The sequence below is a fragment of the Leptodactylus fuscus genome, chromosome 6, assembly GCF_031893055.1.
Source record: "Leptodactylus fuscus isolate aLepFus1 chromosome 6, aLepFus1.hap2, whole genome shotgun sequence".
In the NCBI taxonomy this organism is placed as follows: domain Eukaryota; kingdom Metazoa; phylum Chordata; class Amphibia; order Anura; family Leptodactylidae; genus Leptodactylus; species Leptodactylus fuscus.
Window position 1 is genome coordinate 174,590,101 of NC_134270.1, and position 15,624 is coordinate 174,605,724.

The following is a 15,624-nucleotide window of genomic DNA, read 5'->3' on the forward strand; positions in this document are numbered from 1 at the left end:
GATCCCCTTTGGCCAGTCAGTCTAGAAAGGAAACTCTCACTACAATATATCAAGTCCTGGCTTGAAGTTTACACTTACTTGGTTGTCTGACACTTTCTGGCATCTTTTTCTATTAAAAAAGAAATATTGCAATTAATTTGTCGTATTGAGACTTGACAAGCAAACAATCACCAAATTTGGCTCACAGATACATCAGGTGTTCGGGAAAGTCTTAGACCGGGTCTTAGCTCTCTAGGCCGTACCGTTCCGGAGATACAGTGTTCCCTAAACAATGACCAATCCCATTAGTCAATACAATCCTGCAAGCCTTTCACTCATATTCCAACTGCAATGCACACGGTCACATGTTCCTTATCAACAAATAGAAGCTCACAGGTGCTCAGTCTCCACATGCACACAGCTTTACTCCAGGTTTACATAACAACCCTGCCATTTTTCTACACTACACCCTTGCCAGAGTGGTGCCTGATGTGTGCATATGTAGAGATGCAGCATAGCTGTGTATGTAACAGTGTATTAGCGCGGTGTGTGCATGTACAGATGTAGCAGTGCTGTGTGTGATGTGCGTATGCAGAGCTGTGCATATGTAGAGATGTAGCAGGGCTATGTGTTCTGTGAATGTAGAGATGTAGCAGAGCTTTGTGTTCTGTGAATTTAGAGATGTAGCAGAGCTTTCTGTGTAGAGATGTAACAGAGCTTTGTGTGTAGAGATGTAGCAGAGCTTTGTGTGTAGAGATGTAGCAGAGCTTTGTGTGTAGAGATGTAGCAGAGCTTTGTATGTAGAGATGTAGCAGAGCTTTGTATGTAGAGATGTAGCAGAGCTTTGTGTGTAGAGATGTAGCAGAGCTTTGTATGTAGAGATGTAGCAGAGCTTTGTGTGTAGTGATGTAGCAGAGCTGTGTATGTAGAGATGTAGCAGAGCTTTGTATGTAGAGATGTAGCAGAGCTTTGTATGTAGAGATATATCAGAGCTGTGTATGTAGAGATGTAGCAGAGCTTTGTGTGTAGAGATGTAGCAGAGCTGTGTATGTAGAGATGTAGCAGAGCTTTGTATGTAGAGATGTAGCAGAGCTTTGTGTGTAGAGATGTAGCAGAGCTTTGTGTGTAGAGATGTAGCAGAGCTTTGTATGTAGAGATGTAGCAGAGCTTTGTGTGTAGAGATGTAGCAGAGCTTTATATGTAGAGATGTAGCAGAGCTTTGTGTGTAGAGATGTAGCAGAGCTTTGTATGTAGAGATATACCAGAGCTGTGTATGTAGAGATGTAGCAGAGCTTTGTGTGTAGAGATGTAGCAGAGCTGTGTATGTAGAGATGTAGCAGAGCTTTGTATGTAGAGATGTAGCAGAGCTTTGTGTGTAGAGATGTAGCAGAGCTGTGTATGTAGAGATGTAGCAGAGCTTTGTATGTAGAGATGTAGCAGAGCTTTGTGTCTGTGAATTTAGAGATATATCAGAGCTGTGTATGTAGAGATGTAGCAGAGCTTTGTGTGTAGAGATGTAGCAGAGCTTTGTGTGTAGAGATGTAGCAGAGCTTTGTCTGTAGAGATGTAGCAGAGCTTTGTGTGTAGAGATGTAGCAGAGCTTTGTGTGTAAAGATGTAGCAGAGCTTTGTATGTAGAGATGTAGCAGAGCTTTGTGTGTAGAGATGTAGCAGAGCTTTGTATGTAGAGATGTAGCAGAGCTTTGTGTGTAGAGATGTAGCAGAGCTGTGTATGTAGAGATGTAGCAGAGCTTTGTATGTAGAGATGTAGCAGAGCTTTGTGTCTGTGAATTTAGAGATATATCAGAGCTGTGTATGTAGAGATGTAGCAGAGCTTTGTGTGTAGAGATGTAGCAGAGCTTTGTGTGTAGAGATGTAGCAGAGCTTTGTGTGTAGAGATGTAGCAGAGCTTTGTGTGTAGAGATGTAGCAGAGCTTTGTGTGTAGAGATGTAGCAGAGCTTTGTATGTAGAGATGTAGCAGAGCTTTGTGTGTAGAGATGTAGCAGAGCTATGTGTTCTGTGAATGTAGAGATGTAGCAGAGCTTTGTATGTAGAGATGTAGCAGAGCTTTGTGTTCTGTGAATTTAGAGATGTAGCAGAGCTTTGTGTGTAGAGATGTAGCAGAGCTTTGTGTGTAGAGATGTAGCAGAGCTTTGTGTGTAGAGATGTAGCAGAGCTTTGTGTGTAGAGATGTAGCAGAGCTATGTGCTCTGTGAATGTAGAGATGTAGCAGAGCTTTGTATGTAGAGATGTAGCAGAGCTTTGTATGTAGAGATGTAGCAGAGCTTTGTGTGTAGAGATGTAGCAGAGCTTTGTATGTAGAGATGTAGCAGAGCTTTGTATGTAGAGATGTAGCAGAGCTTTGTGTGTAGAGATGTAGCAGAGCTTTGTATGTAGAGATGTAGCAGAGCTTTGTGTGTAGAGATGTAGCAGAGCTGTGTATGTAGAGATGTAGCAGAGCTTTGTATGTAGAGATGTAGCAGAGCTTTGTGTCTGTGAATTTAGAGATATATCAGAGCTTTGTATGTAGAGATGTAGCAGATCTTTGTGTGTAGAGATGTAGCAGATCTTTGTGTGTAGAGATGTAGCAGATCTTTGTGTGTAGAGATGTAGCAGATCTTTGTGTGTAGAGATGTAGCAGATCTTTGTGTGTAGATATGTAGCAGAGCTTTGTGTGTAGAGATGTAGCAGAGCTTTGTGTGTAGAGATGTAGCAGAGCTTTGTGTGTAGAGATGTAGCAGAGCTATGTGTTCTGTGAATGTAGAGATGTAGCAGAGCTTTGTATGTAGAGATGTAGCAGAGCTTTGTATGTAGAGATGTAGCAGAGCTTTGTATGTAGAGATGTAGCAGATCTTTGTGTGCACTGCCTTTTATTGCCCTGAGAAGCTCCCTTCTTTGGTTTTCAGGATGCGGCAGAATATGTCGCGTATATTGCTTAGGTTCCCATAACAACCCAACCATTTTTCTTCACTGGTGTAGATCAACAATGATATCCATACTGAGATACACATGATCGCATGACACTTTTGGACCAATGGAAACTTTCAGGTTCTTCAGTCTACACATACACACAGTTTTACACCAGGTTTCCATATCAACCAACCTATTTGTATAGGGCCACTACACACATGAAAAAGAAACATTCTGACAATATCCAAGAAAATTTTAGCTGACGTTCACATTAAGTCATTATGTTATATTGCGTCCATCATAGCAGGAGAGCAACCATCCTTAATGAGAATAGAGTGACTGATGCAAATGGAGACCCCTCCATCTACGTCTCTCCCCATACACTCTAATGTAAAAATCATAATGGAAACTTTGTTTACTTTTGTAGTGGAAGAAAAAATTATGTGAGCTGGAAAAAACAAACATGTCAGAAGAAACTTTATGTCATATTTTTATATTAGAGTAAAGGAATCGGACATAGAATGATAATACTCAGTCCTCCAGCAGGCAGAGATGGCGCTGTCTCTCGGTTCATTAAATGGCATAGGAATGCAATGTACATAAGAGAAGGGTGAAATGTGAGAGGTGATCTGGAGAGGGGTGCGGTGATGGAAGAAAGTGTTTTCACTGGACTGCTTGCATTACATATAGGAGTCCTTAAACTACGGCCCATGGGTCACATGTGTCCTTACAGTAGAGGTCCAGCTCCTGGGTAGGCTATTCTACTGTTGTTTTTTAACTATATTTCAGTCCTGCAATGGTTTGAGGGACAATGAACTCTCCCCCTGTTTCAAAAATTTGAGGACGCCTGACACATAGTATACCTAGACAACTGAAGAAGATATTGCTGGATAATATACACTACCTGCAACAAACGTAGACAAGCAGTACAAGCGGTAGGAGGCAGATTGTCCCAATCACTGCTGGTAGGATAATCTTACTAATACTGGAGCCTCCATCTGTAATACACAATATATACAATAGATGAAAATAGGGAACGGAGGTAGAAACAATTTAACCAAAATTGCATCAAAGTAGTTTGAAGAATGCAATGGACAATTCATACTAGATGGAAAGAAATCAACACATTTTATCAGCAAATACAAATGTAGCAAAGTTGAACTTGACTGTTTGCCACGTGGTAACTTGCTGCAGAACGTTCTTGTGTCCGCAGCCTTATAGCACCTTACTATGAACTACACACTCAGCGCCACGTAATAGTATGGCCAAGAGCGGGGAGAGGTTACACAGATTTAGTTCCCATTCATACAATTTAATAAGTTGTCGTGAGCTTTGACATCAACTTTGAACTTGAAAGGATTTGGATGTAGTCCTAAAAGACCTCAAAGTGCCAGGCACAATATTTCAGGGCCAAAGCGAATCTGATGTCTAATCAATTTGGACCTGATATTAATTTCAGGAAATTTGCTCATTTCTAATCTAAGTGTTAAGCCAGTGTAGGAACATAAAGAAACAATGTATAGAAGAGAATGTATCGCAAATCAGCAATATTTTCTCCAGGCTGTATACATACATAGTACAGGGATCTGTGCCGGGGCGGACTCTCCTCTCCCCACACGATTTATGGCAGTACAGGAATAGGGCTCCATGTCCCCGGGCACATTATACACTGTCATCTCCCGTCCTCTGTCTGGTAATCTGGTTTTCCCTTTGTACCATTCATACTCATGTACATCAGGCTTGGAGAAGCTGTTACATTGTAACATCACATCACTGCCTTCCATCACCTCATCCATCCCGATGATGGTGACTGTCACAAATTTGGGTGAATCTGTGAACATAAAACATTATCTTGGTTTAATGTAGAGATGAGTGATGTATTCGTTCACAATCGAATACAAGGCCACATACGCAGTAAAAATTTGTATCCCCTCCCACCTTCCCTGGCGCGTTTTTTGCACCAACGGAGGCAGTGAAAAAAATGTTAAAAAACCCATTGGCTGCCGAAAACATGTGACCTCCCATTCAAAGAACGGCCGCCGCCATATTCGTGTCATTTCAGTTTTGGAGTGATAGGGAGAGCTTGTTCTGAGGGCGATACAGTGCATTTACATACAGCCAGTGCTTTCATAGCTTTGGTTAGGCCGGAAATAAAAGATCTTTTCAGAGCTTAATACATCATGCAGTGTAGCAGCAGGGGACGTGGGCGAGCACGTGGACGTGGATACCCAGCTGTATATCCACTCCACAGTCCAGCTACTGGAGAGGGGCTGCCACCAGTGTCCCTCGTCAGTAGCAGCAGGGGACATGGGCGAGGACGTGGATAACCAGCTGTATATCCACTCCAGAGCCCAGGTACTGGAGAGAGGCTGCCAGCACCCAATTTACTCTTCCTCCTCCTCCTCCTCCTACAACCCCAGCCCCTACTTCTGAATGTGATTTTTTTTTTAAATATAAATATATATATACAGTGGGGCAAAAAAGTATTTAGTCAGTCACCAATAGTGCAAGTTCCACCACTTAAAAAGATGAGAGGCGTCTGTAATTTACATCATAGGTAGACCTCAACTATGAGAGACAAATCCAGAAAATCACATTGTCTGATTTTGTAAGAATTTATTTGAAAATTATGGTGGAAAATAAGTATTTGGTCAGTAACAAAATTTCATCTCAATACTTTGTTCTCTCTCCTTTGTTGGCAATGACAGAGGTCAAACGTTTTCTGTAAGTCTTCACAAGGTTGGCACACACTGTTGTTGGTATGTTGGCCCATTCCTCCATGCAGATCTCCTCTAGAGCAGTGATGTTTTGGGGCTGTCGCTTGGCAACACGGACTTTCAACTCCCTCCAAAGGTTTTCTATAGGGTTGAGATCTGGAGACTGGCTAGGCCACTCCAGGACCTTGAAATGCTTCTTACAAAGCCACTCCTTTGTTTCCCTGGCGGTGTGCTTTGGATCATTGTCATGTTGAAAGACCCAGCCACGTTTCATCTTCAATGCCCTTGCTGATGGAAGGAGGTTTGCACTCAAAATCTCACGATACATGGCCCCATTCATTCTTTCATGTACTCGGATCAGTCGTCCTGGCCCCTTGCAGAGAAACAGCCCCAAAGCATGATGTTTCCACCCCCATGCTTTACAGTAGGTATGGTGTTTGATGGATGCAACTCAGTATTCTTTTTCCTCCAAACACGTAAAGTGGTGTTTCTACCAAACAGTTCCAGTTTGGTTTCATCAGACCATAGGACATTCTTCCAATACTCTTCTGGATCATCCAAATGCTTTCTAGCAAACTTCAGACGGGCCCGGCCATGTACTGGCTTAAGCAGTGGGACACGTCTGGCACTGCAGGATCTGAGTCCCTGGCGGTGTAGTGTGTTACTGATGGTAGGCTTTGTTACATTGGTCCCAGCTCTCTGCAGTTCATTCACTAGGTCCCCCCGCGTTGTTCTGGGATTTTTGCTCACCGTTCTTGTGATCATTTTGACCCCACGGGGTGAGAATTTGAGTTGAGCCCCAGAGCGAGGGAGATTATCAGTGGTCTTGTATGTCTTCCATTTTCTAATTATTGCTCCCACAGTTGATTTCTTCAATCCAAGCTGGTTGCCTATTGCAGATTCAGTTTTCCCAGCCTGGTGCAGGGCTACAATTTTGTTTCTGGTGTCCTTTGACAGCTCTTTGGTCTTCACCATAGTGGAGTTTGGAGTCTGACTGTTTGAGGGTGTGCACAGGTGTCTTTTTATACTGATAACAAGTCCATACAGGAGCCATTACTACAGGTAATGAGTGGAGGAAATAGGAGACTCTTAAAGAAGAAGTTACAGGTCTGTGAGAGCGAGAAATCTTGATTGCTTGTAGGTGACCAAATACTTATTTTCCACCATAATTTGCAAATAAATTCTTACAAAATCAGACAATGTGATTTTCTGGATTTGTTCTCTCATTTTGTCTCTCATTGTTGAGGTCTACCTATGATGTAAATTACAGACGCCTCTCGTCTTTTTAAGTGGTGGAACTTGCACTATTGGTGACTGACTAAATACTTTTTTGCCCCACTGTATATATATATATATATATATATATATATATATATTTCCATTATCCCCCCCCCCACACCCCAGGGGGTTGCAACTCAATTTTTTAGGGCTCCAGCCCAAGGGCCTGCAAAATAATTTTTTAGGGGTCCCCCAAGGGCCAAAAAATTAAACACAGCTGCTGTATGGCTCTAGGCACCAAAAGGGCATAAAACACTGTTTTTTAAAGGCTCAACTCACCCAAAGAACCAACAAATCTCTACTGTTGAAGGCTGAACTAAGTTACAGGGCCTAAAACTCTGCAGGTAGAGGCTGACGTCACCTGAAGGGCCTCAATCTCTGCTGGGAGCTCAGCTTAAGGGGCTGGAACTTAATTTGGAAGGGCTCATGTTAAGGGCTAAAAAAGTGAATTTTGGAAGGTCTTACCACATCGCGCACACACACACACACAATGACAGGTCAGGGGGGGACTGAATGATTTCCCATTGTCTATTCCATCTGTGGTTGTCATGGGCAACGTGATTTAAAGGGATGCTTGTTAATGTTTGTTGAGCTTAAAGGGATTCTACCATTACACTACCTTTTTTTTCTAATGAACACATCGGAATAGCCTTAAGAAAGGCTATTCGTCTCCTACCTTTAGATGTGGTCTCCGCCGCGGCGGCCATTTTTGGGTAGCCACTCATGCAGTTCAATACAGGAGCCGGCCGGGGCCATTTTGGGGTAGCCGCTCTTGCAGTTCAATACAGGAGCCGGTGGCCATTTTGGGGTGGCCTCTCTATGCTCATGTATAGAACTACAAGAGCAAGAGAAGCCAGAAGAGGCGGAGTTACTGCAGAACAAGGAGGCGGCGCAGGAAAGAGCTCTGGGCATTAATGGGGGTGCGCTCATCGGTGTTTCAGCGCTGGGGCTGGCCCTCATTGCTGCGGAGAGCTCATTTGCATACTGGTTAAAACCGGTATTTCTACGGAATGGCGCGGCGGAGACCACGTCTAAAGGTAGAGGACGAATAGCCTTTCTTAAGGCTATTCCGACGTGTTCATTAGAAAAAAAGGTACTTTAATGGTAGAATCCCTTTAAGAAAGGTTATTCTTCTCCTACCCTTTAGATGTCTTCTCCGCGCCACCATTCAGTAGAAATCACGGTTTTCGGCGGTATGCAAATGAGTTCTCTTGCAGCACTGGGGGTGGTCCACTGCGCTCAAACAGCACTAGGGGCATCCCCAATGTTGCGACAGAAATCTCCAGCGCCACCTCCATCTTCAGGAACAGCCTCTCTGTGCATCTTCTTCTAGAGCTGGGTTCAAACTTCTACGCATGCACAATCGGCTCTGCCATCGGGCCTCGGGCAGAGCCGACTGCGCATGCCTAAAGGCCACAATAAAATGGCCGGTTACACAGCTACCTGTGTAAGCGGCCATTTTTCTTGTAGCCACAGGCTTGCGCAGTCTGCTCTGCCTAAGGCCTAGAAGATTGAAATCCAGGATGGAAGAAGACACAGGGAGGAGTGTTCCAGGTGAACATGGAGGCGTCGCTGGAGATTTCTCTCGCATCATTGGGGATGCCCCCAGTGCTGTTTGAGAGCAGGGACCGCCCCCAGTGCTGCGAGAGAACTCATTTGCATACCGTCGAAAACCAGGATTTCTACCAAATGGTGGCGCGGAGAAGACATCTAAAGGTAGGAGAAGAATAGACTTTCTTAAGGCTATTCCTATGTGTTATCGAGAAAAAATGTGATTTTAATGATAGAATCTAGAGATGAACGAGTAGTGTTCGATCGAGCCGGCTCTGCATAGGCTGGATGTCTAGGCAGAGTGAATTCCACCTGGAAGAGGACGCGGGGACCCTGCAATGGTAGAAGACTTCAAGCAGAATCCAGCCCGACCGTCACTCGTGGACTTGGTAAGTATAATTTGATTGAATGTTGCGTTTGAGCATTTCCCCCCATAGACTATAATGGGGTTCGAAATCCGTTTGAACAGTCGAACAGTGTGTGGCTGTTCGAATCAGATTTCGAACCTCGGACATTTTAGTGTTCATCTTTAATAGAATCCCTTTAAGTGGCCAAATCAGAAGAAGCCAAAATTACAGATTTACAGAATGGAAAATGTAAAAATAACATCAGTATACATACATAGCACAGGTATCTCTGCCGAGGCTGACTCTCCTCTCCCCACACGATTTATGGCAGTACAGGAATAGGGCTCCATGTCCCCGGGCACATTATACACTGTCATCTCCCGTCCTCCGTCTGGTAATCTGGTTTTCCCTTTGTACCATTCATACTCATGTACATCAGGCCTGGAGAAGCTGTTACATTGTAACGTCACATCACTGCCTTCCATCACTTCATCCATCCCGATGACGGTGACTTTCACATTTTTTGGTGAATCTGTGGGAGGAAATATCACTTTGATGTAAATAAAAGAAATAATAATTGACATCCTAAGTTCATCTTCTTCAGAAATAATATCATTAATTCACTTTACATAATATAATATCCATAGACTGTAAGCCCTCGTGGGCAGGGCCCTCTACCCCACCGTGCCAGTCGGTCACTGTTAGTATTATATCTACCTGTAGTAGATAGTGGCTAGTTGGCATGGTGTGTCATGTAAGCCTTCAAATGACCTGTGCAAACTTTTAAGCCTATGTCTTATCCACCAAAAATGTGTTTGGGGTCAGAGTGGGTGTAGTACCCATCCAAAAGGAGATAATAACATCTGCATAATGCATTAGTTTGCACTGGTAGCCCAATATGTTTCGAACCATATTTGACCCCAAAAAGTTTTGGATTCCCCCTACAGGAAACTTTTGGGTTTCACCACTCATAAAACATAGTATGGAGGCTGCTCAGGCTGTATTTTATGTTGCTTATCCTGTGCCTGGAGTTTGTTGCACATTTTGTGTCCCTGCCTCTGACTGGTTGGGTCTGCACCACTGCTTCCACCGAGCTACCTCCCCTACCATACGTACAGTTGATGTCCAGAGTTCTTGATCTCTCAGTTCTTTGTCCATTAGGATATGTAGCCGTGCACTGAACAGAACTCCCATCATCCACATAGGAAGGAATATAAGTCAGTTCTGATTCTTCTCTCCATGATCCCTCATAATTCTCCACTGACTTCTTTTTAACTTGACCAGGTTTGTTCCATTGTAGAGAAGGAGGACTGGAGCGGCACGTGTGATCTACAGAACATCTTATAGTGGCGGCTTCTCCTTCAGTGAAAGAGTCGAACCAATGAAGCTGAATGTTCACATTATCTGTGGAATTTGGAATGTAAAAGATCACAATAAAACCACACAGTTATGTAATGCAGGGACATAGTGGCAACACGTCATTCATACACTGTCTACCAATAAGTATTTGGACACCCAGTGAAGTTCTGCGGAGGTGGAGTTATGGTCTGGGGGTGTTTCTCCCGGTATGGGCTAAGACCCTTGGTCCCAGTGCATGGTAAACTCAACGTCAACACCTATTGCACTATGTTAGATAACAGTGTGCTTCCTACATTATGGCGGTTCTATGGGTCAGACCAATGGATGAAAACACCAGCTGTCATAGCGAGGTCTTCCATGGCTTGGTACAGTGACAATCAGGTTAACCGACTGGCCTGCCCAGAGTCCAGACTTGAACCTATTGAGCACCTCTGGGAGGACTTAAATCCCCGAACTAAGGGGTGCAGCAGCCTTGCAAAATCGGTGAAAGAACTTACCTGTCTTCTCCAAGCCGAATGGAATAATATACCACTAGCCGTCATACAAGGACTTCTGGAAAGCCCCGGAGGGTTTAAGCTGTAATTGCTGCTCGTGCCGCTCGGATCACAGGTGTCCAAATACTTATTGGTAGACAGTGTATGTATTTAGATACAGAGAAGCATGGTGTGAATTAAGCCTTTGCCATGGGTAAAAGAAAGGCTAGTACAGCTCTTATAACAGTGCAGCACCTTGTTATGTTGCAGATTTTTTTTTTCTTGATGTCAACTTTTAGCTGGACTGTAGGGTTGAGTGATTGGGATCTTTTCGGGCGGGATTGTGATCGGGGCTTATTTCCCACAATGCTTGGCTACTGGCCAATTATTGTGGGAAAAGTTTAGCACCCATAGGAATGAATGGAAGCGTCCGGCCGCTTAACCCCCTGCGTGCCGTCTGCGTCCATTCATTCCTATGGATTTACCGCAGCCTGCCACTCTTCTGCTTCGTTCCTGTTTTACCGTATACTCAGCTGAATATACGGTAAAACAGGGACGAAGCAGAAGAGTGGCAGGCTGCGGTAAATCACTGTGTGCTGCGCTGCTGTGAGGACGACGAAGCAAGTTCGCGAGTAGATAGATACTACTGTACATTGACTTTTCTATCTACTAGACAAGTCAATGTACAGTAATATCTATCTACTCATGAACTTTGCTCAACTTACCTGCTCAGAAGTGCTGCCGCTGCCCTCTGCTGATCCGGTACTCTGTCCTTCATGTGGCTTCAGAGCGCCCTGCGCCACGCGCCCGCCTTCCTAGACTAGTATTATAAAGAAGGCGTGGCTTAGGAGAGTGTGGGTGGGTACTGGGAGGAGAGACATGAGTGATGCACTCACGTCTCCCCACCCACACTCTCCAGCCACACCAAGCCCCGCCTACTCCCTGCATCTCTACAATACTAGTCTGGGGGGGGGGGGGGCGCAGGGTGCTCTGAAGACGTGAAGGACAGTGGACTGGACCGGACGAAGAAGAGCTGGGAGCTGCAGGTAACCAAACACATGGGGGGTTGTTAATCACTACACAGCGTGGGGTCCAAAAAATGAATCAATTTTTGGACTACATGCTGTGTAGTGAATAGGATCATTTTTTTAAATCCAATCTCCGATTATTTAAAAAATCCCATTGACTTGCATTGGAATCGGAATTAGGATCGGGATTGGGTTCGAATAGAAAATGATCGGAAATCGGATTTTAAAAACTATCCTGAAATTTCAAGATCAACTCAACCCTACTGGACTGTTATACACCTACAGTATATTCCTACATTTTTGAACAATTTGCAGCAAACCTGACTCATTACAAATAGGTTCACTCATCTCTAATATATACATGAATATAGTGATACAACACCTGTAAGAAGATTTCCAGTGGTTCCCGATATTGTTATATATATTTGTACCTGTGACATAGAGATAAGTGACTCTAGAATGTGTCTTATATGCTGTTATATCTTTATCTTCTGCAATCCCTGGATAATATTTGTTCTCATCTCCTCTTCTCACGGGGTCTATCCGCAGGGTGCAGCTGTTCTCTCCTGGAACACGTGAGGTTCGAGCTTTATAATCCTCTATGACAGAAGATGAGTTCTTGGTGTTTAGGACCTCTGGATTACTCTTCTTATTGTGTATGTACCATACAGTACTGAACTTTCTTGAGGTCTCCTTAGGATGAATTTTACAAGGAATCTCCACACAGGAGCCGATCAGAGCATTGACCATGGAAGGGAACGTCCACTGCTGACCTACAGAACCCAGATAGAAGCCTGGAAACAATCAGCAGGACATGAGGCCGGAGTCACAGAATCTCATTCTATCGGATTATTCTGTCATTGTGAGACTATTTACCTTGACAGAGGAGGAGAAGATAAATCTGCTTCATAGACTCCATTCTGGATGAGGTTTTTGTTGTTGATGATATCAGGAAAGTGAGTCAAACACACATATACTGCAAGATATAAAATGGATACAAAAATGTTACTGTTGTTACGTTCCATTTGTATGTTTTGTAAATCAATGATATGTTGTAGTGACTGAGACTTCACACCTTACTTGATAAACATCTCCCTACCATGTTTGAATCTATAAGGTAGAACCAGACCATTGGTGCAGGTCCAATGGAGGTGTAAAAAAATTAAAAAAACATTAATACTCAACTTCCCTCACCTCTTCTGGACCTCCACATTGTGTCCTTAACTCTCTCAGCCTCCTGGGTGACTTTATGTGCTCATAGTCAAAGTTCTGAAGCCCGTGTTAGAAGTTACATGGGGCACGCAAAGTGTGAAGATGAATAGCTCTAAGACTTGATTGTGTCACATTTTCTTAAAGGCCAAGAGCTTAAAGGGGTGTTCCCATCTCAAAGCTCCTCTCTATACTGCTAGCTTATGTACTACTTCTGTTATCTCTCTATGTGAACACAAAGATAGCACTGAGTCCATTCTCTAGAAGCATGGTAAGTGTCTTATACAAACCTGTGTAATGTAATATACATTTACTGTGCATATCATTTGATTTGCATTATATTAGATTTCTAGTAATCATGATAAACAATCTTTCATTGCAAAGGCACAGTTTATATTGTGATACTCAATAGTGTGCTGTTCATCAAACAGTCAAAGCCGCCTCCCCCAAGCTTATGGAGGAATACAAGAGGTGAGACGCAAAGACAACAGGTAAAGCTGCGCTTTTCGAAACAATGCTATTTTGGAAATTGCAGCATGAGGTTTCCCTATTGTGGAAGCAGAAAGTCCACAGTTTTTGCCACTTTTCTTCACTTTTGAAGCTTTTTCTTTAAATTCCTGCTTTTTTTTAAGCAGCATGGTCTTTGTATGTTCACTCATCTCTGTAGCAATGAAAAAATGCCAATTTTGGCTTTCATGACAATTTTTGATGTTAACATTTTGCATCCTTTATGACCATAGCAACTTGTATTTGGACTTAGGTTTATTAAAGTTTAATATTGAACAATAGAGATGAGTGAACAGTGTTCTATCGAACTCATGTTCAATCGGATATCACGCTGTTCGCCATGTTCGAATCAAATTGAACACCGCGTGGTAAAGTGCGCCATTACTCGATTCCCCTCCCACCTTCCCTGGCGCCTTTTTTGCTCCAATAACAGCGCAGGGTAGGTGGGACAGGAACTACGACACCGGTGACGTTGAAAAAAGTAGGAAAAACCCATTGGCTGCCGAAAACATGTGACCTCTGATTTAAAAGAACAGCACCGCCCAGGTTCGCGTCATTCTGAGCTTGCAATTCACCGGGGACGGAGGTTTCCGTCCAGTTAGCTAGGGGTTAGATTCTGGGTAGGCAGGGACAGGCTAGGATAGGAAGGAGAAGACAACCAACAGCTCTTATAAGAGCTAAATTCCAGGGAGAAGCTTGTCAGTGTAACGTGGCACTGACGGGCTCAATCACCGCAACCTAGCTTTCCAAGCATCCTGAATGGAATACACTGACAGTGTATTCCCGTATACACTATATACCCCCGATCCACGTTCCAACAGTGTGCCCCCCCCACCTCCACCCCAGAAACTAACTTGAATACACTGTAAGTCCCCTAACAATAGAATTGGGGCTACATACACCCTCAATTCTTGCTACTGGTATATAGTGCCAGGGTCTGACTGTAAATTCAAAATAGATATTGGGGCTTGCCTTTCATACCACCCTCAATTCCTTCTATTGGCATATAGTGTCAGGGTCTGACTGGTAATAGAAAACATATATTGGGGCTTTCATACCATCCTCAATTCTTGCTATTGGCATATAGTGCCACTTTCTGACTGTTAATTCCCAATATATATTGGGGCCTTCATACAACCCTCAATTGTTGCTATAGGCATATAGTGCCAGTTTTGGAGTGTGAAGTCCCCTAATATATTGGGGGCTGCATCCCCCCCTTAAGTTGTTTATATTCGCATAAACACCCAGGTTCTGAGTGTTAATCCCACCCAATAAATTGGGGCCTGCATACACCCTCAATTTATTGGTATTGGCATATACACCCAGGTTCTGAGTGTGTTTAAGCAAGGAAAGCATATTAAAATGCGCAGGGCTCCCAGGAAGGGACGTGGACGAGGCCGTGGGCGAGGTCGGGGGAATGGTTCTGGGGAGCAAGGTAGCAGTGAAGCCACAGGGCGTGCCGTGCCTACTCCTGTGGGGCAGCAAGTATTGCGCCGCTCCACAGTGCCAGGGTTGCTTGCCACATTAACTAAGCTGCAGGGTACAAACCTTAGTAGGCCCGAGAACCAGGAACAGGTCTTGCAATGGCTGTCAGATAACGCTTACAGCACATTGTCCACCAGCCAGTCAGCCTCTGCCTCCTCTCCTCCTCTTACCCAACAGTCTTGTCCTCCTTCCTCCCAAAATTCCCAATCTTCCCAGAACAATAACCCCAACTGTCCCTGCTCCCCAGAGCTGTTCTCCCTTCCTTTGACTGTACCGCAACCTGCCCCTCCATTTCGCGATTCCAGGGAGCTAACAGACGAGTATCTGTGTCCAGATGCTCAAACACTGGAGTCTCCTCCATCTCTGTTCGATTTGGTGGCGGATGACCAGCAACCCACCCTCATCGACGACGATGAGACGCAGTTGCCGTCAGGGCAGCCAGTTGACCTGCGCATTGTGCAGGAGGAGGAGGTGAGACAGGAGTTGGAAGAGGAAGTGGTGGATGATGAGGACACTGACCCGACCTGGACAGGGGGGATGTCAAGGCGGGGAAAGTAGTGTGGATGTTGAGGCAGGTGCAGCACCAAAGAGGGTAGCTAGAGGCAGAGGCAGAGGTCAGCAGCTTAGGCGAAGCCAGGCCACACCTGGAATCTCCCAAGATGTTCCAGTTCGTATCCAGCCCCGAAAAACTCCCACCTCGAGGGCACGTTTCTCGAAGGTGTGGAGTTTTTTCAAGGAATGCGCCGAGGACAGATATAGTGTTGTCTGCACAATTTGCCTC

The 15,624-nt window shown here is 44.3% G+C and overlaps 1 protein-coding gene across 1 annotated transcript in view; it reads right to left on the bottom strand.

Moving 5' to 3' along the window:
* LOC142210156 (myelin-associated glycoprotein-like) overlaps positions 1–12,561 on the bottom strand; it is a 37,839-nt gene extending 25,278 nt beyond the window's left edge. The window contains exons 1-4 of the mRNA XM_075279182.1: positions 12,519–12,561; positions 12,074–12,436; positions 9,899–10,186; positions 3,805–3,887 (exon numbers count right to left, since the gene is read on the bottom strand). Of these exons, the coding sequence (XP_075135283.1) occupies positions 3,805–3,887; positions 9,899–10,186; positions 12,074–12,436; positions 12,519–12,561 (777 nt within the window). The remainder of the gene's footprint in view (positions 1–3,804; positions 3,888–9,898; positions 10,187–12,073; positions 12,437–12,518) is intronic.
* Positions 12,562–15,624: the final 3,063 nt, after the last annotated feature.